The sequence below is a fragment of the Amphiura filiformis genome, chromosome 5 (assembly GCF_039555335.1).
Source record: "Amphiura filiformis chromosome 5, Afil_fr2py, whole genome shotgun sequence".
NCBI classification, from domain to species: Eukaryota; Metazoa; Echinodermata; class Ophiuroidea; order Amphilepidida; family Amphiuridae; genus Amphiura; species Amphiura filiformis.
Genome location: NC_092632.1, coordinates 37,874,010 through 37,901,637, shown reverse-complemented (window position 1 = coordinate 37,901,637; position 27,628 = coordinate 37,874,010). Strand labels below are relative to the sequence as shown.

The window sequence follows — 27,628 nt, the reverse complement described above, 5'->3', positions numbered from 1 at the left end:
ACCAGAACGACATTCAAATTTCACGATATCTTTGCTAAACGAATTAATCTGCAAGAAATATTTTGTACATAAACATTATGTAGCCAGCGGTTTCCAGTGATATAAAAATCTCAACTTTATTTGAGAAAAGTGGGGGGGATGAGGCTGTGGATCACGAAATGCCCCTTTAAAAGGCGCCCCGTGAACTTAATGCGTTCCAAAAATCGCTTCCCCCCCTCTCGGCTTGCCAAAATTGCTTGCCCCCCTTTCGTCTCGCCAAAATTTCTTGCCCCCCCAATTTTACCCCAGGTTTTACCTCCCCAGGGCTAATAATTATTGCACAGCCCCTTACTAGAAAAGTAAAACATCTTTGGGAGTCGCGTCGAACATCGTCTGGATTTTCCAACCATTCCCATCATGCATAGCGCGAGGGCGCAAATTCCAAAATGGCGACGTCCAGTAAGCTTCTTGATTTTTGTAAACAGAGATAATTAACGTGTAGATTTGACGTTAACAAGCACAAATCAGCATTCAATATAGTATCAATCTGATGATAAGAAGAATTACGTCACTATACACTGTAAAAGTTTACTATGGCGGGCCACGAAACTCTATTTTCGCTGGAAGTTGCCGTCGAATGTATGCGATTGCAATCTTCAACAGTGACCTGCCGATTGCCAGCAGTTGCATTCAGACTACTTGACTTTCCAACTTTACTGGTCCACCATGTTGAACCAGAGGATGCCTCAAAAATTAAGGACACAATATTCATGGACCAAGAGTTGAATGGTATTCCTCTGCAGCTGCAAGAGCTGAAGGATCACAAGGGGAATTTTGTTGTGAAAAAAGGGAAATCGTGCATGTTCAAAATGAATCTGGAGACACTGCAGGCTCATTTGTGCAGCGCTCCATTGTACGTTATGCTTGTTGATACTTGGCCTGAAGTACCAAAGTTAGTAGCAAGTTGTACGGTCTCATTAGAAGGTGTAATTCAAAGTATATGCAATGATGTTCAGAAGTCTGGAATTGAAATGCCTTCAGTTCATGGTATTCGTGGCAGCTACAAGTTTTGCAATCTTATGGGATCAGAGATAGGTTGGATTGTTCTTGGGTTACGATTACTAAGCTTAGGTGGAAGCCTGATGCCTCATATTCCTCAAGCAGCCTTAGTTACCAGAAAATCGGTCGGTGACGATAATATTAAGAGCGAGAATATTCAAGCGGAACACAGGCCTAAAAGTAAAACTACTGATATTGTTGTTGAAGATCTTGAAGTTGCTACAACTGGGCCAGTACAAGTTAACAGCAAAAAACTGCAACCAGCGACAACTTCTGCCACATCATGTCCTGAAACGAATTTGACAAAAGTCCAAACTCCAGTCAAAACTAGTGGAACACAGACAGTACATTTAAAATCAAAGAGACAGTCAAGCAAGCATTTAGAATTTCCCGCTCAGTCAAGAACTAATTTGCCCAATACTGACATGATTATAAGCAATACTCATTGCCCACCGCCGTTGTACTTCAATGCTGATTTGCCTGTAAACAATGTAGAGATTGGCCGCAGCCATGAAATGGAAAATAAAAGACAAGTACCTGTTGATGTTGATATGGAGCCTGTTTATGAACATGAAGTCAATACCTCTATAGTTTCTAGCATCACCAGCTCAGAGGCAACATCTGTCAGTTCTAGAGAACAATACACAGAAACTCATTATCAGTATCAATCACAAGCAGCAGGGGAGCAAACCACCATGTCTGTTAGGAAAACTCGCAGAAAGCAAACTTCTAGTCACCAAGTTAAATCTTTGTCAAGAATCGGTGGTAAACCTAGCGGAGATTCTGGCCAAACGCATGAATTGATTCCATCAAACTTCTTAAATCATAGTCAGATGCCAATTTTAAGTGCTTTGCTACAAGAACTGTCTTTGTTGCATGGAAATGTCTTGCCAAGACATGTTTCAACAGTTGAAACTGATCCGCAACATCAATCAATCCAAAGGCCATCAAAACAAAGTATGTCACTGAAAGGGAAGGAAAACCTCCTTGAAGCAGATTTCTCAAATCCCAAACAAAGTCCATATCGTCATAAACATGAAGAGTGTACAAGAACCCCTCGCAGTGTACCACCTAAAAAAAGCTGGCTTCGCAAAGAGCCTATAAAAGTCTCCAAACCTAAACCTAAGACTAAACTTCGCTATGGTATGACTAATACCCAGAAACTGAGACTGCAGAAAAACAACCCAGAACTTTTGAAACATTTAGAAGCACAAGAGGCAAAAGTACAGTCTTACAGGCAAAGCTTGACTGAAAAAGTGCAACGGAAAGAAAAAACTGTAATGAAGATATCTGAAGCAAATGAGTTTGACCTGGATGTATCCACAGAGATCAGTCATCACATAGGTCACCAGAAACTTGAGACGCATGTCATCACAGCCCCACAGAGTAAAAACAGTGAGTGTTTCATGAACATTGTTGTTGTTGCCAATGTTGTTATGGTACGGTACTTGGGTTAAGGAGGTACATGTACCATGCCTGGAAAAAATAGGGAACTCGGGAACCTGGTTCCAGAGAAATTTTGTGATTTGGAGGGAAATGTTTGAGTTCTAAATAAAGAAATACATAAGGAAGAGGGGGAAATCTTAACTATGTTCCTAGGAAATTGTGCACTTTTTCCAGCCCTGAGGGTACTACATGTACACCCCTGGCCAATTTTGTGCCTATTTTTGCATTTTTCTCAAAAATTATAGCACATTGGTGACAAGTAATATGCATTGACTACAACTACTGTACTGAAAATTCAGCAACTCAAAGCAATTATTTATTGATCAAATATTGGTTTTCCCTCATTTTTGACTAACTCCACAACTGTTGTCTGTGTTGAAATAAAATTTCCAGTGCAGTAGTTAGTAGTCCTTGCCCCTATAATACATATCTTACTTGTCCCCAATGCGCTATAATTTTTGAGAAAAATGCACAAATAGGCACAAAATTGGGCAGGGGTGTAGTACCCCCTTAAAGAAATTTGATTGCAAGTTTCCCGTTACCCTCCCGCATTGTATTTTCATTTGGGCCCAAATGTTCATCAAAATGTAAATTATCTGAAAATTGAGAGGGAAATAATAACAAATTTAAAACTCTTAAGGGATGGGTTTATATGTGTGTAAATGGAGGAGAAATGGGAGGATTTTGGCATGTTTGCTGTGATTGTTTGCCTAGCAATATTGATCACAAGTACACAATTGATGGTGCATATCAAGGACCAAACTCTATAGTTTTATATTTGAGCACGATCACTTCTGTAAGGTCATGGGAAATTATGTAAATCGGCTTTTATATTTGATGTTGCATATCGGCTGATGCACTTTTATTTTGAACCCAGTATTTCACAAAGTCCCTGTACTCTGATGACCCTATGAATTTTTGCTGGTATGTTGAGCACTTTAAACAATTAATTATAGTACTTACCTCCTACTTTAGGAACATGCGTATGCCTTAATGTATGTCGACCATGTCAACAACCCAGTGTAGTTTTACATGGTTGGAAAAGTCTATTTCTTTTCGCTATTTTGCCAATCATAATTCATAAATTGTCCAACTTTTTTGACAAATAAGAGTTTTGCAACTATTCCGCCAGCAAGGAAACACAAATTTATGTGTATCCAGTCGTCCTTTACGTTTAAATAGTTCAGTTTATTGTCAAGTTGTGCCTCTATACGCCATATTTACGGAATTGATGATACTGAGCTGATACGGAATTTTGAACCCAAATTTCTTGAAATATACATTACCTTTTAACTTCTCGCCACGAAATTGGATTCATAAGAAGGTCAAATACAAGCCTTCCATTATGGCTGGTATCATCATCTCGATTGGTGTCTTGTGTTAGTATTATTCCATATTTTGCTGGTAGAAGTTCAATGAAACCCTCCATAATTCACGACTACTGTCACTTGTGTTATAAACTCGATGTGTTTACTATATTGTCGCTCGGGTCCGCGACTAATCGCAAGGACCGGTCTTTCATTAGCTATTCTATACGCTTTTCAATAGCCTTATTGTGATGTGTGGGAGTTTTAAAAGCCGAGCCATGAACAAAATATAATCGCGAGCACCGGGGCATCAACTTTAGAGGTGACGGTATGTGTCTGTCAACATATGCCCCACTTTTGAAGCCGACTATACCCGATGACCAGGCACCTTCAGATTTCAAAATATTATACCCAATGACCCCTTTTTCATTTTGATTGTACATAATGACCCCATTTTTTTTTTTTTTTATAAAAACCTAACGTTTTGTACTGATATGCGCCTACTCATGACGCTTGTAGGCACATATACCCATCAATTCTAAAGTTGAGTGCCCCGGCGGCGATACTCTGGGCCAATGAACAATGAGATAGTGGCTTTTCTGATATCGCTTTGAGGAACTGTTGAAGTATAAATCAGCCAACGAGTAGGTGTGTCCAAATTGCACATCTTGAATTGAGACCAAGACATGCTGTTATTTCAATTGTTATACCGTTCAGGTTGGTTTATTACCTACCATTGCCTACGAGATGCAGTTCTAAGGTGACAGAGGGACAGGTCTGCAATTCGATTCCACAACCATTCATATCTTTCATCTGTTTTATTGTATTATCGTGCGAATTGCTCCGTGGTACCTTACGGGTACCTGAATTTTATTTGAATGAAGATGACTCTGTCATGCTCGACGTCATATTGCATAATTTCTATACAGTATATGCAGTAAACCAACCAGAACAGTATAACAATTGAAATAATAGGCAGTTCTAAGATAGGTTAAGAAGACTATAACGTCACAATTCTGTATTATTATTCAAGGTTGTAACGTGTGTCTATGCTGTCATGTAGGCCTACCTGGCAACAGACACGCCCGGTACAAACAGATGAAATTTGTAGAAAAGCGTGATTATGACAAAAAACATTAAAAATGATACTTTGAGGTAATGTTTTTTAATTTTTGTATGGCAGATCATACATACACATGTACTGAGGTTAAAAAGGTAAAAATTTTGTTTTTGACCCCTGACTCACCTGTCATTCCAAACAACCCCTTAAGGATGTCAAACATGACCTGCTATTTGATTTCAGCAGTTTGTACTTGTAGTTGTAGGGATCACAGAGGATGTTGTAAATACTGGTAAATGAAAATTTAAGGATTTTGAATTTTCCTAAAAGATTGCTATTTTTTTGTTCATTTTTAAAATAAAAACAAACTCAAATCTTTTCTCACTCTGAACATTGCAAAATGTCTGGAAACATGGTCTTACAGGCAGCAACAATGTGGGGAATGATGAAATACAGTCTCAAATAATGATAGAAGAATACATTTTTGTAACTTGACAAAAAATGTGATGGGGAAAGCTAACATCAACTTTCCTTGGCCTTTAATATTAAATTTAACTTTTAAAACTATAAATGCACTGTTCTGTCATACAATAAATGAAACTCATAACATTTCATATTACATAATCAGTAACCATGTATTTTGGGTCCATACGGTTGAAAAGCAGACATTGCAAGTTTTTTGGCCAAAAATTGTGCACATACATTTTTTTATTTACATTTACATGTATCATATAATAATAATAATAATATCTTTATTTATTCACGGTAAAACATGTTCAATATAAAAGTCATTGTTTTTCCACATGTCCGTGGCATATACACATTAAAGTAACAGAATTATAAATTAGTACGTATATATATTACAAAATTATGAAAGCATAAGAACATATAATATTTTTAAAATTTTTAAAACCCAGTAAAACTCATTTCAGTATGACATCAAAATCTAAGAAAACAGGCAAGAATATAAATATAATCACCAGAATGAAATAAAAGTTCTAGACCTTATATTGCAACATATATCTGAATACCACTTACACATTCACCAAGTTCACACTCGCACTACAAACACCTATACACCCCAAGTACACCCCAACTCCAGCACACCCATAAATACCACACACCCACTTTAAAACCACACACCCCTTGCACCCACATCTTACTCCCATAGCGCACCTTCATCCTAAATCCACAAGCATGCATCCACAGCTCTTTTCCCAAGCAATTTACTATAACACAATGACACAGTTTTTAAAATTTAAAATAGCTATATTATAATGTACAATAATATAAAAAAGAAAAGCACCAGCAATATAGGAAAATTAAAGCACATTGACAAAAGTCTATATCAAATCCAGAATTAAGGCGATTTTACAAATTGCACTAAACTAATACACAATTACACATATTTAAGGAACATCATATTGTACAGGAGCAAGAAGTCAAGATTAAATTTCTATGACACATAAATAAAAAAACATTCATATAAGGAAAAAAAAAAAAAGTTCGTCTCAAAGCTTTAGCTGCGGCTTTGTAAAATCCCACGATTTGACAAAAAACCAATGCGGAAATTTTTTTTATTTCAAATTTTTTTTTTTTAGTTTTTGCAGAAAAATCAGACTTTTTCTCAAAATACCATGAAAAAAGTCGGGAATAAAAATTAAAAAAAATCGAATTTCGCATTTGTTTTTAATTTTCTCGTGAGCTTTGAGACAAACCTTTTTTTTTTGGCCTAATACTATCAACATGGTTAAAGCAGTATTTAAAATGTTTAACATTACGGGCAGCTTTTAGATGGTCATCTAGAGCATTCCAAGACACAGCACCCCGGTAACTTAGACTTCTCTTCTTAAAATTTGTGTTAGGTTTAGGAATGCTTAGCGCCCGATAGCCACAAAAGTTATATCTCTCATTATTTCTCATATTAAAACGATCACTTAGATAGGGTGCCGTGTCGTTATTCATAATTTTGAACATTGTAACAACATCATGATAATCACACCTTTGCTTTATACAATCCCAACCTAGAACTGACAGTGCGTTTGAACTAGAATCAGACCATTTAGCGCCAGTGATAATTTTGGCAGCTCTGTTCTGGAGTTTTTGAACAATATCCATATCATTAACATTACAAGTAGACCATATTACATCACAGTAGTCTATATGAGGTGCAATAACACTTTTAAAAATGAGAGACATTGTTTCTGATGGTAATACATTCTTACATTTTCTAAGCATGTAAAGAGCTGAAAGAACTTTCTTCCTGATGTTGTTAACCTGATCATGCCAGGTCATACTATCATCTACAATGACACCAAGATGTTTACAGTTGTGTACCTGACGAAGTTTAACACCATTTATGTTGACATTGATGTTGTGGTCTTTGACTACAGCAAGACGTTGTCTTGACCCCATTAACATGAATTCTGTTTTAGACAGACACATTCAAACTTAGTTTATTACATGCAAGCCAATCACTGACATTTACCAAGTCTTTATTAATAATGTCAAAGTCATCAATATTGTTACTAACAGTGGCGTAGATTTCTTTTTGACATATAGGGGGGGATGGAGTTGGAAAAAATTCTGAAAGTATAGTAAATGCAGCATCTTTTGGCGACAGAATACGCTTATTAGGCTAAATGCGCTGCAAAAGCGCCGCAAAAATTTTGCTATTTTGAAGCTAAACTGATGAAATATGGTGTAAAAGTGGAATAAATGCGCGCGAAAATTTGCACTTTGGGGGCTAAAATGGGCAAATATGAGGTTCATTTGGTCAGAAACCCATTATTAGGTGTCAACATTGGGGGGATGATTGTATGGACCACCCCCTCCTGACAAAATATTGGGGGGGATAAATCCCCCCATCCCCCCCGGGATCTACGCCTATGGTTACTAACAGCATACAATGCAGTGTCGTCAGCGTACATACTAACATTAACATGTGAAGTACAAAGAGGTAGATCATTAATATACACTAGGCGGTTACCCGTATTTGGCGGTTCTCGGCTGTCGCGATTACCTGGCTGATGGTGACTGTACTCACCAAGTTTTATGCCCATAGGACAGTTTTTACTAATTTGACCTCAGATGACCCCTTGTGACCTCGAAATGACCTTCCAAAATTTGGCTCTAAATGTTGACTGTACCCACCACGTTTCATGCCCATATGACAGTTTTTAGTAATTTGACCTTGGATGACCCCAAAATGACCGTCCAAAAATTTGACTCTAAAAGTTGACTGTACCCACCAAGTTTCATGCCCATACAACATTTTTTACTAATTTTACCTCAGATGACCCCTGGTTGACCCCAAAATGACCGTCCAAAAATTTGACTCTAAAAGTTGACTGTACCCACCAAGTTTCATGCCCATACGACAGTTTTTACTAATTTGACCTCAGATGACCCGTGGATGACCTCGGGTGATATTTGGCGGTTCTCGGCTGTCGCGATTACCTGGCTGATGGTGACTGTACTCACCAAGTTTTATGCCCATAGGACAGTTTTTACTAATTTGACCTCAGATGACCCCTTGTGACCTCGAAATGACCTTCCAAAATTTGGCTCTAAATGTTGACTGTACCCACCACGTTTCATGCCCATATGACAGTTTTAGTAATTTGACCTTGGATGACCCCAAAATGACCGTCCAAAAATTTGACTCTAAAAGTTGACTGTACCCACCAAGTTTCATGCCCATACAACATTTTTTACTAATTTGACCTCAGATGACCCCTGGTTGACCCCGGATGACCCCAAAATGACCGTCCAAAAATTTGACTCTAAAAGTTGACTGTACCCACCAAGTTTCATGCCCATACGACAGTTTTTACTAATTTGACCTCAGATGACCCGTGGATGACCTCGGGTGATCTTGGCCCACTTACCGAAACAAACTTCTTCTGTCTGAGGTCCAGATGCACCCACCCACCAAGTTTGAGGAACGTGCGACCCCTAGTCTCTGAGAAAATAGGCGGAAAACAGTTTTTACTACTTTGACCTCAGATGACCCCTGGGTGACCTTGACCCACTAACCAATACAAACTTGTTCCGTCTTAGGTCTAGATGCACCTACCCACCAAGTTGCATGACCATATGACAGTTTTTACTAATTTGACCCCTAGATGACCTCTGGTGACCTTGACCCACTAACCAATACAAACTTGTTCTGTCCTGGGTCAAGACGCACCCACCCGTCAAGTTTGAGGAACGTGCGACCCCCAGTCTCCGAGAAAAACAGTTTTTACTAATTTGACCCCTGGATGACCTCGGGTGACCTTGACCCACTAACCAATATGAACTTGTTCTTCCTCATACCAAGCTGCACCCACCCACCAAGTTTGAGGAACGTCGACCCCGGTCTCCGAGAAAATAGGTGGACAGACACACAGATAGACAGACAGATACACAGACAGATAGACGATGCATGACCTCGGGTGATCTTGGCCCACTTACCGAAACAAACTTCTTCTGTCTGAGGTCCAGATGCACCCACCCACCAAGTTTGAGGAACGCACGACCCCTAGTCTCTGAGAAAATAGGCGGAAAACAGTTTTTACTACTTTGACCTCAGATGACCCCTGGGTGACCTTGACCCACTAACCAATACAAACTTGTTCCGTCTTAGGTCTAGATGCACCTACCCACCAAGTTGCATGACCATATGACAGTTTTACTAATTTGACCCTAGATGACCTCTGGTGACCTTGACCCACTAACCAATACAAACTTGTTCTGTCCTGGGTCAAGACGCACCCACCCGGCCAAGTTTGAGGAACGTCGACCCCCAGTCTCCGAGAAAAACAGTTTTTACTAATTTGACCCCTGGATGACCTCGGGTGACCTTGACCCACTAACCAATATGAACTCGTTCTTCCTCATACCAAGCTGCACCCACCCACCAAGTTTGAGGAACGTATGCGACCCCGGTCTCCGAGAAAATAGGCGGACAGACACACAGATAGACAGACAGATACACAGACAGATAGACGATGCGTATTATTATATAGATAATGAACAACATTGGTCCCAGAATGGAACCTTGAGGTATGCTACAAACAAACACTATTTGCTGGCTTAGACATATTAGGCCGTGTAAAATTAATATTTTGGTTCTCTTCCCCTCACTCCTCAATTTCTGGGATTTGTCAGATTTTTTTTTTTTTTTTTAGATTTTTCAATTTTTTTAGACTTTGGAATGATTTATGAAATCTTCATACATATAAATAAGTTTATTAGAGAACAAGCATCACTTCCAAGTCTTTTGTGGAACTCTAGGGGTTTATCCTCAGAATCTCACATTTGAAAAAAAAAAAAAGGGCCTCATCGCTTCCTCGAGCACTGTTGGAGAAGACCGAAAACTACTGACAATGCTAATTTTACATTGAAAAAAAAAAACAAATAAAAAACACCTCCCTCCCTCATCAATTCATGAAAATCCTCTGACGAGAACCAAAACATTAATTTTATACGGCCTTACCCGGGATATTACCATTAATTACAGTGTTATGACTTCTTCCAACCAGATAACTATTGAACCAATTTATGCTTGTCTCGTGAACATTAAAAGCTCTCAACTTCTGAAGTAATATTCCATGATTCACCGTATTGAAAGCCTTTTTTAAATCAATCATGACAAGGCCAACATATTTACCTTTGTCTATGGCTTCATACCAGTCCTCAGTAATATTAATTAAAGCAGATAGAGTGGAGTGCTGGGGTCTAAAACCAGACTGCTTATCATAAATCATGCCATTAGTATTAAGGAAAGGGTCCCGGTGGGTTCAGTCTTCACTGACAATGTGTACGCATGATGGTTCCAATTAGGGGTACTTTTCAAGAAATGTCCGCGGAAGTTTCGAGGACAAAATTGTTCACGATTGTTCAAATTAGGGGTGTTTTGGAGCAAAATTGTCCTTGAAATGAAAAATAGGGTGTATTTCTAGGACTTTCGTCTGCGCTTTACCGCTACAGTTTTCGTTATTGTCCTCGTCTTCCTATGAAATAGGGAGGAAATTCAAAAGCGTCCTTGAAATAGTAAAAATAGGGGTATTTATTTCGGAAAAATGTCCTCGATTCCTTGTGATAAGGGGGTGAAATGAAAATGCGTCCTCGAAATGATAAAAATAGGGGAGGTATTTGGGGGCAAATTTTCCTTGATTTCGTGCAAAATAGGGGTAAAATTGCTGCAAATGTCCTCGATTCCCCGTGAAATAGGGGTCATTTTCAAATGGAACGGTCATACGTCCTACCTTTAAATACAAACTGAACCCACCGGGGAAAGGGTATACTTGATCAAACACCGCTCTCTCAATAACCTTGGAAATTACAGGCAAAATGGAGATGGGTCTGTAATTACCTGGATCCGTAGCGTCACCACCTTTGTAAATAGGACAAATCCGGGCATTTTTCCAGGCATCAGGAAAAATCCCGCTTTCCAAAGATAAATTGATCAAATAGACAATGGGTTCAACGATTGATGCAGCCGCCATTTTGATGAGTTTGGAAGGAAGATCATCTGTGCCTGTAGCTTTTCCCTCCGGCAACGATCGTAACTTGCTGAGGACATATTGATGACTAACAGGCTGAAACATAAAACTCTCACTTGAGTGGAGCATCCTTTCATTGACCAGTTGCCCATCTGCACAGGCGTTTGGAATCTTTGCAGCAAGATCAGGACCTATATGTCCTGAATGTATTCATAATATTTGCATCATTGTCATCCAACAATTAATTGCACATAGTTTCTCTAATGAACACTTGCACATTTTACATGTATATGTAGGCCAGTGGCGTAACTAGGGTTGGTAGCGCCCGGAGCAAGAAACAAAATTGGCGCCCCTACCAAGGCTGTCAACTTTTTGGAATGGCTTGGCGTGAGACAGAGGCGTACCGGGATTGGCCGACTCCAAATGTTCATTTTGTACCATGATTATTTGAGCCACGGCGCCGATAATGTGAAAAGCGGGGGGTAGGAGCAACAAATTATTCATGACGATGCGTGAGATTTTACTCATTTTCCAACTTTTTGCGTGAGATTTACTACCTAGGCGTGAGATTATACTACCTTACCGTGAGAAAGTGACCCAATGCGTGAGAGTTGACAGCCCTGACCTGGCCCCTACCCCCCACCCGAGAATATCTTAGACGCGGACATGGCGTAGCTAGGAGCCAAGGATACATTACGCCCCCATTCTTGAAACAATTGCGCACAAAATTTTAGACAAATAAGGCTTATACACTAATTAATTTTGGTTACTAGTTGAATATCGGTCTTAAAATGTTCTGTCAATTGATTTTATGCTGAAATTCGCGCAAATTTTTTTGACTTTCATCGCTTGGAGGGGCACAGAATCGATGCTGAATTGGTCAATTTGGCGCCCCCCTAAGGGTGGACGCCCGGGGCATGTTGCCCCCCTTTCTCCCAGAATGTGTGTGGAGCACAGGAACAAAATAAAAGTAAATTAGCCTGAAAAAACATATATACATATCACATTTTTACCAATTGCATGTACAATGTACATGTATGTCCCAGTATTTTGAGCCAAGGAGAAACTATTCCCCTTGGCTAGTACATTACAATTGTATACATTGTGAATAAATTTTATTTCACATCATGTAATGATGTACATGTATGTAAGTAGAGTAAGCAGTACTGCAGTGCTCGAAAATTAAAACAAAATACTTCCAAAGTCTAAAAGTGCTCATATTTGTTGGAATCAACATTTTTGTTATTCTCTATTCTGCTTTTACAGGTGTTGATTTGCAAGATGATATTCATGAAAGAAGCAAGAAAAAAAGACCCATACCAAGTCCTCGCACACCTAGGGCCACAGATGGTACTACATTCAAGTGGAGTGATGTGGATAGAATACAAGAAGAGATCAGAGATCACAGTGCTGTTCATGATGAACTCACAGAGTACATTGCAGAAAAGAATCATCAAACTCAAGGTAAATATTTTTTCAACTCAGTGGCATCTGCAGGTTTTCAAAAGGGGAACAAAATATATCGGAACCCTTAGTCAGGTATGACTAGACAGGGGAAACATGCAGGAATTTAGATTTTGCAACATTTCTTTTATATCTTCAATTTTCAGGCGAAAAGTTTATGACTTTTGGGGGAAATGGTAAAAAAAACCCTTTTTTCAAAAAAAAAAGAAGGAGCAGTGGCGTCGCTGCCGGGGGCAGGGGGGCAATTGCACCCTGGCAAAAATGGCCTATTTGGGCCCCCGCCCCCTAGTGCAAGGCAAAAAGAGGAAAGAGGAGGGAGAGAGAGAGGAAAAAAGAGAGAAGAGAGAGGAAGAGGAGGGGAAGAGAGATATTGGAATCCATACGATATGCAATACCATACGATTATTATCAATAAGCCTGCCAAAACTGTCTATTTGGGCCCCGCCCCCATACAGACTTGCCCCCCTGGAAAAAATCCCAGCTACGCCGCTGAGAAGGAGCTCTATGGTCGGGACTGCCGAGACGGTCAGTCTGACAAGGACAAGCAAACAACATTCTTTTTGCCTAATCTCCCACACAAGGGTGTAGATTTCAAATGAAGTCACTCCTTCATCCCCACTTGAAATTCACACTCCCTATGGAAGATTAAGATCTTGTCTTCCTTGGGGTATATGGATTTCAACTGGAATACCCCAGTGTTATCTCCAAAGTAGGCCGTACAATGTACAAATGCACTGGGGGGACACTTGTATTCAGAGTTGTATATCACCCGCTATTATACAAGGACTTTCAAAAAGTAGAGCAAGTATTTTTCCTTTGTGTAAAATGGACCCAAATCAAGTACAAGTACATAGAAAGTATTTTCCAAACTTTAATACCTGAAACCAGTAGGTTTTTTTTTCTACGTACAGTCCATGGTAATACCCTATTTACAAAAATTACAATGTACATTGTATTTTAAATATTTACTAAATCTTTTACATTGGCAGATGTCAAAAGGACCTTTTTGAGTGGAATTTCACCTTGAAATTTACATAATATCAACTTTTGTTTTGGCATGTGGGTGAACTTGAAGTACCTGTTTCAAGTATCAAATGTGTGATTAAGGTTCCTTTTCGCCAGCCCATTCGGGCTGGTACCTGTTTCAGGTTTGGGGTCAGTTTACTCAAGAGATTATATTTTAGTAGTATTGGAATGATTTTTTTTTTACTTTTTGTGGTTAAATTTTTTTTTAAATATTTTAATTCGATTTGTTAGGAAAAGTATGTATGTTTTGTCGTTTCAACAATCTAAAACGAGGGAGTATTACCAAAGTTATGTTTGAACTAATTAATTATGACTTTAAAAGTTTAAAGGCCTAAATGTAACAATAATAGTTAATATATATAGCATCATATGGTCAGCAGAAGAAAATCTGACATCACCTATGATGTCATATCAGTGTCCTTGACCGGGGTCCTTACTCCTTGACCACTGAACAGCGTGATATCATGTTGATAACAGATCTATAGAATCAAAATCTTCATCATATCCCTGGATCATATCACAGATTCTCAACAATCTGTGATCATATGGACCATATTGATGTGAAAGTAGTTATCTATCATATCCTGTGTCGCTTTTATGGATAAAATGACTCAAAATGTTATTGATGAAATGGTTGCTATCATAAACATCAGTTTTGTCTTTTCAACGGGAAAAATCCGATGCAAAATAAAGTTTTTAGGGCCTAGCTATAATATGGGCATAATTTATGCATATAGTATTGAACAATGTACCCCATTTGACATGCACTTATAGATAAATAAATTGTCTTACTTTATTAATTTAATAACTTCTTTATTATAAATAAAATGACACATAACTATTTGATTCATAAAATTACATTCAACAAAATGATTGAAGAGAAAACACACAAGGCACTAGGCAGACTGTTATAGAATGGAGTATGTAAGATGCCATGTCCATAGCTTCAAGGGAGTTTCCGACTAGCAATCAACATGATCAGCACATTCAGAAAAACACAGTTTAAGAGTGAAGATTGTAGTGAGTAACCAGTCCTTTATAAATGTGCTGGCCACTATCTATTATAATATAGTAGGCTTAAACTATACATTGCTAATTAATTACGTTATTTTAAAATAAAATGTACATGTTAGTTAACTCAAACCGCAGTGTATATATCGAAAGCAGTGAAATCGGACATTCCTAAGCGAAGATATTGAGTTCGTAAGTTCTGGTATTACAAAATTGGAAATTGAGATATCGTGGGTAAAAAGCTGAAAAGACAAAAAAAACCAACGACAACAACAACAACAACAACAACAACAACAACAACAAAAATACATGTAATGAATTAAAAGAGTTGACATGAGATTAGGAATTGATGTTTTCTGCTGTTTCAGTGTGCATGTTCTCATCGTTGATGGTTTGGTGGACTGTCATGTAGATGTAAGCGTGATCCTAAAATGCCTTTCACATTGACCAAAACTAATTACAAGACCTCTTCTACATTGAGGCTGGCTTTCCCTTTTAAAGGGAGTTTTTTTCACAATTTTTGCTGTTTTTGCTATCCTTTTAAAGATATGTGGATATCACACTTGACCGTAAAAAAGACCCTTCCCCGCCATGTAAGTGGCCCCCACAGCATGTGGTACAATGTAGGTTTAGTGTGACTGTGTGAGCATGGTGAACTCATCATATGTTGACATCAATACTCGTAAATTTTACTGCTTATTGCTAATAATTTGTTTTATTTTATTTTTCAAACTTTGGGCAAATCACTTGTAACCACCTTTTTTAATTCTAAATTTGCATGATATTAAGACTTGCTCCCACAAAACCCAGATAAAGTCAAGAAATCATGATTTGGAAATATTATAAGCACATTTAAAATGCTCAGATTGTCTGCTTTAAAATGATATGTAACATATGATTACTCATCATATGTCCTTTTAAATTACACCATTAGCTTCAAAATTCCTTTGTGTTCCTCGATTTTTGGCATGTTTAGTGGACTGTATCACAAATAAAGCTTTGATGACTTCGTCTGGGTTTTGTGGGAGTCTCATTTGATAATAGAATCACCTCTCCATGAAATTAAGTGGGCTTATCAAATTGGTATTAATTTTAAATTGGTATTTATGTGAAGCAATAATATTTATTTGAATTAAAATGTCCCTGAAGTCATGGACTCATGGACGTCTACAAGATTAATATAATAATCTAAGGGACGCACCATTAGATTCTCAGGGGGGCATGGGAGTTTGGATCAGGCGGAATTTTTTTTTTTTTTGCCTCCAAGAGCACCAAATTTTTTTTTTTGCCTTCAAGTTAAGTTATTTTTTTTTCAATTTTAATGTACATTTTATACAAAGTTGGGTGGGGAAATTTTTTTTTACTCATCAGTGAGGCAAAATTTTTTTTTTTTCCTCACTAGTGGGCTAAGTTTTTTTTTTCTTTCTCACTAGTGGGCAAAGTTTTTTTTTTTCAAAAACTCCCATGCCCCCCCCTGGAAATCTAATGGTGCGCCCCTAAGAGAATGAAGCAATCTCAGATTGTGCACATACCATGACTGAACATCTATGATGTACGACTAGCTAGCTGTCAAATATGTTTTTGAATTAAAATGTCCCTGAAGTTATGGTCTACAGGATAATCTAAGAGAAGTGAAGCAAATTTAATCTTTTGGCACCTGAGACGAAACTATTTTTATATTAGGCAGGATTTGAAGGTTTGGGTGTGTAAATTCAAAAAACTGGGTGTGTAAATTTAGATTAGATTTGAAGTTTAGATTTGTGTACAAAGTGTAGATTTGTGTACAAAGTATAGGCCATGTGGGCAAAAACTGGGTGTGTATTTACAAATTTGACTGAGTGTGTAAAACACTCCCTACATGGCTGGCTGCCTAAGCCCTTGGCACATACCATGATCCACTGAACATCTATGATGTACAACTAGCTGTTGAATATTTTTATTGAATTACAGTAATAGATGACCCTGAAGTCATGGGCAAAAGGATTAATATGAGATGATTAAGCAAATTTGAAGCACATGTTCAAACATGCGTTGGCAACTGAGACATAAATACTTTTTTATTTTCGTCTCAGTTGCCAACGCATGTTTGAACACGTGAGACGAGAATACTTTTGTATTTTTGTCTCAGATTGGCACGTCCCATAATGACTGAACATGTATCAACTACTAGCGGGAGACCCGCGCTTCACGCGGGTCCCCGCTAGTTGAGTAAACGGGGGCGGTTAGTAAACAGGAGTGGTTAGTAAACATGGTAAACGGTGATGATAATCATGGTGTCTTGGTATAGATTATTCATCCAGTATAGTAATGATCATGTTAGCTTGATAAACATAATTATCCAGACCTGTGATAATGTTGTTAGGCCTACTCACTCAATCCTCAGATTACTTTTGAAACAGCTCGTGACAGAATGATTGATTTTAACTTTATCCCAACAAACATAAAACATTAAGGTTAGAAGAGGTTGCTAGAAAACGTTTCAAGTCCGGGTTATAATAGTATAAAACATGTAAGAAACATGTTTAAAAGTTATGCAAAACATTTCCGTGTTTGTGGACTTTCACCCACCCCTAACATTTAACCTTTTCGAGCTAATACTGAACAGTTAATGACTAATTCGGCCCCTGTTGGCTACATTTTAACATTCCCTCTGAAAAGTGGACTTTTTTGCAAATCTGTCACCCAATGACCCCCTTTTTCATCAGCTTACACCCAATGATCCCCCTGAAATGGCTTCAAGGCCTTTACTTTGACCATGTTTCCAATTCTGAGGGACACAACCCCCGCACAGCCAAGAACACAATGGGGCTTCGTGGCCATTCAAGAAGGTGGTGGCAAAAACTTCGAGTGTGCCCCCACCCCTTTTCCCAAATTTCTGGATCCGCCACTGTCTCACAGAAGAAGTCAGTCACGTACATACGTAGGCATACGCGCGGCAAGCCAACATTAAGTGCGTCCATACCATGCGCGGTAAAGCGCGTGAAACCATGTTGCCGTGTACGCGCAGTAGCGTGACTCGCCACTTGACGCGTTTGTTGTCATGACCTGACCCATAAGGTTATTGACCTCAACGGCCTAGCAACTGACCATTTGTTTTGTTATTTCCATAGTGATTGAATAGTTTTGCAAAAATGAACGTCAGATGGTTTAATGGCAATGTACCCGATCAATGTACGCATAAATCAGAGCTGAAAGTCAAATCATCTCGGAGCCTGCTTCTGGACAAGATTTAGCGACTTCCTTTTATTTATATAGATATATGATTAGATGTCAAAGGACTACAAAAATGACAATACATATGTATATGAACAAAGCACATCCAGATCTTGCAAAATATGTTATTTCTTGACTATCGACCCATCATGTTTAGCCAGTCTATTCACAAAATGAAAACAGGGAACCTTTACAAAGTAATAAGTGTGTCATGTGATGAAATAAAGTGATGTATCATGTTGCAAAGGATTCTGGGAAGGGTAAGAAATCTTCTCTGGCCCAAATTCATGTACAATAACCATTTTGTTCTTAAATTGAAGTAAAAGGCTTATGAAAATACCTCATTTTCAATATTCCACATATTTCAACTACATTTTGTAGCAATCAGTCGTCAGTTGGAGTGGGGTGCCTGTGTGTCCGTCAACAATGTGGTCTCATACATGTGTGAATATATTGCAACCAAACTTGGGTCAAAGCTGCACTATGGGAATCCTCATCTATTGGTGGTCTCCATTACTGTTCAAGGTCACATTTTGAGGTCAATGGTCATTTGAGGTCACCTTGTAAAATTGGCTGAAAATGAAAAAAAAATGAGTTTCACATATTTACTATGCGTGGCGTTCACTACCTATAACTTTAGCTCACCTATTTATTTGACACCAACTTTGCCGTTGTAGCATCTTCTAGCATTTTTCATGTTTTAGGCCATGCATGTTCCCATATGGAATCACCCGGAATAGAGCAGTTAACTTAATTGTGAAAAAATATTTTGAATATAATGAAGTAATGCGAGCGCTAGTGACATCACTGCCACATCAGGCTGAAAAATTGTATATTTAGTTCTGTTTGGTCAAGAAAATACCCTAGAATCATAGTACTGTCTGACAATACAGTTCTTCCAGGGACAGTGGCATAGATTTCTTTTTGACATTGGGGGATGGGGTTGGGAAAAATTTCTTGATGTATAGTTAAAAAAGTTTATGGTACAAATGTGCGTGTGGCGTGCGAAAATTTTTGTACACATTAAAAACACCAAAACAAATGGGATCAAGTAACTAGAAATACAACAAAAAAGTTGAAAAGTTGATTGAAAATTACAATGTACACAAGGATAAAACTTTTCAAACAGGAGCGTGGTAAACTTCTAATTTGAATTGGCCTATTGAAATATTCTCCAACTCTGCTCTAACCATGCTAACTACCGGAGAAAAATTATTCCATGCATAGGCTGCTCTCACATGAAATGTACTTAGCCCTGAATTTGATTTAAATTTTGGCACAATCAATGTATTTGTACTATGATTTTTAGTTAGGTGGGTATGGATGTCATGTACAAAGTTAAATTGAGAAGATAAGTATGATGAACTTAAGTTCCTTAAGCATTTAAAAATGAGCAGTATTAATTGATTATGCCATCGACATGTATTATCTAGTTTAATCCACTGAAGTGTTTCCATCAATTCATTTATTGGCGTTCTAATATCTCCAGAAAGTATTGTTCTGGCCAAATTATTATGAAGTACCTGTAATTTGTTATGAAATTCAACTGAAAAATTTGACCAAACTGTGCTTCCATAGCCAAGGTGAGGAAGAACAAGGGCATTTGATAACATTACAGTGGTGTGGAATGGAAGAAAATGTTTTACACACCGTATAATACCAGTTCATTTGGAAACATTCTTACACATATCAACATGAGCTGACCAGGACAAGTTACAGTCAAATTTTACACCAAGATATTTAAATTCATCAACTCTTTCAATAATTGTACTATTATAGATAACTTGAATTTCACTAAACCTTTCAAGCTTACGTTTTGTGCCAAATATCATAAATTTATATGAGTGGATATACTAGTGAAAACGTTCCAGGCGAGCGAAAAATAGTGTAGTGTTGAAGTTAAACTCTTTTTATTTTATCATCATAAATTTAGTTTTGTCAACATTTAAAGTGAGTTTGTTAGCTTTGAACCAATCAGCTACTTTATTTAGACATGACTCTAATTGCATTTGAAGATCAGAAACAGTCTTAGCTTTGCACATTAATGATGTGTCATCAGCATACATAACAGTTTTACAATTACAACCAACAACATCAGGCAGGCAATTGACAAAAATTATGAATAATAATGGACCTAGTATAGAGACTTGAGGAATTCCTATGTTGGCAGATTGAAAATCAGAAAGTGTTGAGTTTACACTAGGATCTGTGGCTCAAATACAATTTAAACCATAAAAGTTCACTGTTCACTATGCCATACTTCTGAAGTTTGTTAATAAGAATTTCATGGCTCACTGCATCAAACGCTTTCTTTAAATCAAGAAATATTACACCTGTAGTATATCCATCATCCATATTATTTAGAATGAAATCTTGAACATCAAGTAGTGTGGTGGAAGTGGAATGATTAGCACAAAAACCTGATTGAGCATTAGACAGTAGGCCTGCATTAGTTAAATACATATACAATTGATCATGCACAGCCCTTTCCATAATTTTTGATAGAATTGACAATACTGAAATGGGCCTAAAGTTCCCTACACTTTGTACATCTGTTTTATCACCGGACTTAAATATTGGTGTCACCTTGGCTTTTTTCCATTCATCAGGAAAAGTAGATCCATTCAATGACAGGTTGCAGATATGAGCTTGACAATTGAAATGAAGGGTCCAGCCAATTTCAACAACCTGACATTAAACTGATCCAATCCTGGTGATTTGTTATTTTGCATATTACTAATATGATTAGAAACAAATTCAGGTGTAATTTCATTAAACTTAAACTTATTTACTTTACAATTTTGTCCAGAAGCGCTGGACATGGGGCTACTTTGTAAAAACAATAGCTGCTGGTTCACTGGGTTTTACAGGGAACCAGGGGCTATTTTCTATGAACCAGGGGCTATTCAATGGATGGGAAAATTTGTTGTGTTCATTTTGATGTCACTCTGGGAAATAAGTAGCGCCGGACCAGGGGGCTACTTCGTAAAAATAATAGCCCCTGGTTCACAGGGTTTTACAGGGAACCAGGGACTATTTTCAATGAACCAGGGGCTAGCTCCTGGCCCCCACATATTTCCCAGCCTGCATGCAAGATTTTGTTGCCAAAGAGATTAAACTTTATATGGTAAGGTTGAAATACATTAAATTACAAAATATAAGGCTGAATGTTGCATATTTTCTCTTACCCCACTTGCTGCAACACGTGTAAAAAAAAAGAAAAGGAAATCGACCTACATGTACCAACCCACACCTTTCTACCTCTTTTGTTTTTGGCCTAGCTTACAAAACTCTTGTGCTTCAATGAAATTTGAAGCAATGTTCCATAGACTGCTTACTTAGGCCTGGTTCCCCGGGCCTGGTTCGTCCCCTATTAGAGTACGCAGCGGGGGTTGTGATCCATACACAATGAAAAACATACGTAGGATCGACAGTGTTCAAAGAAGAGCTGTCCATTTTGTGTCAAATTAAATAATTATAAATGGAGAGAAAGTGTCATTAAAAAAATGTTGGGAGAACTTCAATGGGACTCACTAGCAGACAGAAAGGAAGTCACCAGATTACATCTTTTCAAACAGATGGTTGAGGAAGAGATCGCGATTCCGCATACGCTCGTCAACACGCATCCGCGTGGGGGGGGGCACCACTCATTCCAAAGCCATAGCTAAACCAATCACCAAGATGAGCGAAGCACGTGCACAAACATGCATTGGCATACCATGACCTACAGTTCTGTTTGGTTCAGGCAATAAAATACCCTTCAAATAGAGTTCTGACAAATAAAATTTCTGACACTACAGACAGTACAGTTCTTTCAGGGACACAGGTCTGAGCTGAGCAAAGCACGTGTACGAACATGCTAATGGCATATGATCTATAGTTCTGTTTTTTGTTCAGGCAATAAAATACCATTGTATTATAGTTCGGTTCTCTCAGGGACACCCTTTAAGTTTAACAGGGCTTAAATTTGACCTGCGATGAGCAAAACATGTGTACGGACACGCATTGGCACCGACCATAACGACCTGTTTAGTTCTGTTTGGTTCAGGCAATTAATATTCTTGAATTAAAGTTTTTAACAGTACAGTTCTCTCAGGAACACCTTTTTAAACCCCCTGGGCACTACTGGTCATCTAACAGCATTTCTGATTGGTTGATAACTTGAAATCCTCATTTCAATTGCCAATTATAACTAGGCTTTAAACTATATGGTCAAACTTGCATTTGCAGATGATCTTATTAGTACCCTCCTTGATTGGTTAAAAATTTGACACAATGTTCATTTTGCCCAATCGGCAGGTAGTTCCCTTGGTTTAATTTTAACAGGACTTTATGTAACCTGAGACGAGCAACTCACGTGTACTAACATGCATTGGCATACCATAATGAGCTATAGTTCTGTTTGGTTCAGGCAATAAGAATAATAAAATACCCTTTTAAAAGTATCTGACAGTTTTTCAGGGACACCCTTTTATAGGATTTATTAGGCTGATACTTCTAGTACACAGTACTTAATGGTAACAAAATAATAATGAAATGAATAAGGCCCCTGGCAAAAATTTGCATCATGCTCCAGTTCATTAAGCCTCAAACTCTAGAAATTATAGCTCTTTGGCCCAAATTTGGAAAAAAAATTATCTCCAAAGCCTATAATTTGGCCCACTTTTAGTTCAGAGTGCCCCACAAAAATGTTAAAATTTCAGTTCATCAAGCCCCTATTTTGCCCAAAAATCAGTTCTTAGTTCCCAAAGTTCAGCGCTCTGCGCCGCACACTCCTACCAAAATTTAAGTTGAATGCCCCCAGGCCTGCACCCTACCAGTGCAGGGGAAAAGAGAGAGAAGAGGAAGGGAGAGAGAGAGGGGGAATCTATCATTAGGGGCAGTTCCATATGAAATTTTTATTTTGCACCCCCCTCGACCAAGAAAGCTGGCTTCGGCTCTGCCTACCTCCCCCCTTTTGGTGGACATGAGCCCTGCCCAAACAGGCTTCCGTTGCAGGTAAACCACTGCAAAATGGTTGTCCAAGAGATGTTACAGTGGCAATTGTAACTTTCAAGTAAGACTTTCTAATGATATTTTAGAGCAAAAAACAGTAAAAATGTAAGCGATGATCAGGCATTGGCTGTTTATATAGTTTGAATTTAATGTTACTGTTTTGAATGTTACAAGTTTTGTTCCATTTTTTAGGATGAATGAGACAGGTCTTTGATAAATTTTCGAAATCTCTCAGTCAATGTGCAATCCTATGTTCCTACTCAATTTTTTACATAAAATATGACCATGACTATTGACTGGTCGATTTAAAAAATACCATCTTTTAGACCATATTTTACCTTTTTAGTGTAATTGTTTTCAGGGTGGACCCCTATCAACTTTTTTATGCAATATTTTTTCATAAAATATAATATTTCAAATGTTTTCTTTTATGACCTGCAACAATTTGTTGTATTGTGCTGTTGTTTAATATGCCTGCAGATGTATGAGCCTGGTTGTGTACCTTCTCAAGCCTCCTGTCTGGCCTTTACTGTGTTCCTTTTCAATATACATGTTTTTATGTGTATTATGAATAAAATTGAAATAAGGAAAAAAACCATTTGTAAAATTGATGTGACATGGTTTATATCAAGAACACATGCCCATTTGAATTTGTTTCCCCTATTTTTAATTTGATCCTAAAGAAAGGTATCATTTATTAGTTAGTGCCCTTTTCATTTCACACATCATTTCCTTTGAAATAAAAAGTACAAGAAGTAGCTTTATGGATGGGTCAGGGACTTCTGTCACTTCATACAATAGAAATTCTATTCTGTTATTAACTTTTATTTGAAATTTTACCTATACATGTAGTTATTTTTGTGTTAAGAATTGCAATGTAGGTTGGTATCCAGTTTAACAAAATACAATTTCTACTCTTTAACCTTAGTTTGAATAATTTATCATTACCGCCAGTATTATGAAGAGCTTTAGTAGCAAAAGCTCTTACATGTACATCCACTTTTTGAGAAAAACAACGTTTTTAATTATGCAATTATTACTTGTTCGATTTGATTCATTTTGTTTTGGATAAAGTGTTGATGAATAGAAACTAAAAGAATAGGTTTGGTAAAATTTTCAGGGCTAGCCATCCTATTTATTTTATTATTTCTTTTATATTGCGCCTTTTGTGGATGTAAGGCCTTTTGCAACTAAATAAATTTACCCCTTTTCTCAGTGGCGTAGATTTCTTTTTGACATTGGGGGAATGGGGTTGGAAAAATTTCTTGAAGTGTAATGATTCCAGCACCTTTTGGCGACAGATTAAGTCCATTGTACAAATGTGCGCAAAACGCATGACAAATTTTGCCATTGCAAAAGTGGGATAAACATACATGTAGTGACCCAAAAACAGTTCCTTTTGGTTTTAATAGTTAAAGAACATTCAAGGCTGCTTTTGTAAGTTTTAAGTTCAGATATCTCTGGAAGGGAAGGTTGTATGAATCTCAAAGAACCCCCGGGAAAGAACCACCAAAGTGTGTATTTTTACCCACACTATAATGTCATGCCAATAACTCAATTTCAGCCAGAGGTGGATGTAAGGGCTTTTACAACTAAGCTCTTCATAATGGTAGATGATTCCAGCAAAAATGTGACAAAATTATCTCAGTGGGAGGGGGGCAATTTAAAAAAACATTTCCTCTTCAGCTCTTATCAAATGAGAAGATCATATCTAGGGAATCACAGGTTCCCTAGATCGGATCTAGGGTGCAAATTCAAAAGTTGCAGATTGCTCCATTGAATGCCCTATTGATTTGTACACAAAGCATTCTTGAACAAGAGAACTATGCTTTCCATTGATTGTTGATCAGAACATTAAAGTGCAACTTTTGATTTTGTTCCTTCCTTGGGCTTTTCGATCACCATTTATTTAATTACCATGCAACCAGTCTCAACAAATGATGTCTTAAATCAGAGCTGAAGGGTACAGGTAATAGGCAATAGGCTATTCCACTTATAAAATCCACACTACCCCTGTGGAAGATTTAGCTAAAGTCTTCCACAGAGGGAGTACCGTAAAAACTTGATAGTTAGCATATGTGCCTACTATCGAGCACTTTTAAAACATGCAAACATGAAGAGCCCCATCCACAAAAGTGTAAAGGGTTTTGAGCAAATCATTGATACACATAGTTAGATACGAACAAGTCAACCTGCAAATGTGTGTCTCAACCCCATTAGCTCAGTTGGTAAAGTGCCGGACTTTGGTACAATTTCATGTTTTCAAAAGCGCTCGATATAAAGCACATATGCTAACTATCGAGTTTTTACGGTATGAGTTTCAAATAGAAGAGACAATTGGGTAACTTCTGAAATACTCACTCCAGTTGTGGAAGATATAAGTAAAGCCATAATATAGGGGTAATGTGGGTTTCAAAATGATTAACCCTGACCAATTACATTTGAAAAACATACTCCTCCTGTGGAAGATATTTCCAAAATCTTCCACAGGGGTAGTGAAATAGCCCAATGGCTGCTGGTTTGAATTTTGACATATTTATCTTTGCATAGGATATGGGTAAGCATAACTGGTACGGTACCTTAACTCTTGTGCATTCTGTATATCAATTATTCTTTTTACTTGCTTTCAGATGAAGTCAGCAGTAGTGAGAAAAGTGTCAGGAGTGTTGATGTGTACCTCCCAACACCGATGATGGATGAATCTGTCCAGGATAATGAAGAGCCACAGTCACTACCAGTAACCCCACATAAACCTATTATATCCATACCTGGATTTCCTAGCATGGACTCATCAGCACCCCAAGAAGATGAAGATGCAGAGAAGGCATCACCATCTCTATATTCAGCTAACTTTGACAGCTCCAAGAACTTTGAATCCACCGGAGAACAAGACCTTCCTCGTCTGTCTCGATCAAGTTCTGATAGATCTGAAGATCCGCATCTTGATTTGTCCAAAGACTCTCGTTCCAGTAGATCAGTTTCCTCCTCAGATATAACCAAATCAAGTGACGCTGAATCTGCAAAACCAAAGGAAACTATGGATCATCCTCAACCAGCTGGAAGACACGCCACAGGTTTTGCTCTTCCAAAGCCATTAATGTCGACTAAATCTCCAGTACCTCTTGCAGTGAGAAGATCATCACGACCATCTCTTCATATTCAACCACCGGCTGATATTCAAGAGGATAGAAACGAAACGGCATCGCCACCGACACCAAAACCAAGGCATCACCTGCAGCAGACAGGAAGCACAATGTCTTCATCATCTCAACATGCTGAGAACTATTCTACATCAGAGTTCAGCAGTAAAGACTCTGAAAAGGACTATAAGACAAGATCAAGAGTCTCAAAGAAAGAGTATTCCACTGAAGGGTACTCGGAAGACTTTAGCAGCTCTGATAGCAATTAATGATGCATGTATAAGACTAAAAAAAAACAAGTTTGTTTCCTGTTACTGTTAGGTTGTGCATTTCATTTTGGGGAGAAATTTTACCATATTTTTTATACATTTTATATGAGAAATCAGTTGATGTGAGTGATACATTTGTTGTGAAACTCTAAATTCCTCTTGAGTGAGGGGTGTTATTTGCACAAAATCACAAATCCTGTTTAGAGTATGTTTTGAAAAAACTTGAGTAGCCTTCTGTGGTTTGAATTTAGTTTTTCCACCAAGTGCAGCCACATTTACAATGTCAGAAAAATACAAATCAATTTTAATTATCCTGTTTTGCGAGATGAAACATCTATTCCCCAGCAAACACAAAATGTTTTACAGAAAACATTAAAATTCGGATTATATAAAGGGTATAAAACGTTTTAATAACATTTTATTTGGAAAACGTTTTTGAAAACTTCATGCAAAACATTCTAACATAACGTTACTAAGTGCTGGCAAAATATTTTGTAAAAATTTGGCAAAAAACACTTTGCAATAACATTTTGTCAACATTTTTCATATAAATGTAAAAGCAGATTTCATGGATGAACAAAATTCCTCTTTAACCCAATATTTGTGGAAGAAGGGCCCAACTCCATGGAGTTGGGCCTTTCTTCCACGAAAACCATGATTAAGTGTATGTGGAAGACTATTTAAAGAGTGAATTTTGGCTCATCTTTTACACACAAGGAAGAACAGTCTGCTGGCAATAAAATGCTGGGTCTAACTCATTTTTGTAAAAAATTGGAGTTGGGCCCTTCTTCCACTCAGGTTTTCAATTGCTTATGCCTTCAGCTTTTCAAAAATGTATACTTTTGCTAGTTTAATTAATGTGGAGATATTCTAATTTGAAACTTGATTGGTGTAAAAATTCATAATATTTGTGATGTAACGCTAAGGGTGGCGAGTTCAGGACACATGGCCTCATACTCCCCATTCCAGAAAAACATAGCACTAATCTTTTGGGATTACAAAAATATTATCCTGTTTTGGTAAATGACACATAGCTAAATCCTAATCCTTTACTTAATTCTAACTGGCAATAAAAGTCAAATTTAAATATTTGGTCCCCTTTTGGAAATAAGGGCCAAAAACATGCGTTTTAAGGGTGTTTTTCGTATGCATTGACAATCAAGCCCAA

At 37.8% G+C, this 27,628-nt stretch overlaps 1 protein-coding gene across 1 annotated transcript; it reads left to right on the top strand.

The window, feature by feature from the left end:
• The first annotated feature begins 413 nt into the window (after positions 1-413).
• Positions 414-27,628, top strand: LOC140153083 (uncharacterized). The gene is made up of 3 exons (XM_072175701.1): positions 414-2,433; positions 12,609-12,806; positions 25,682-27,628. Exons 1-3 carry the CDS (start codon positions 573-575, stop codon positions 26,458-26,460), a joined length of 2,838 nt encoding a protein of 945 aa, XP_072031802.1. The 5' UTR covers positions 414-572; the 3' UTR covers positions 26,461-27,628.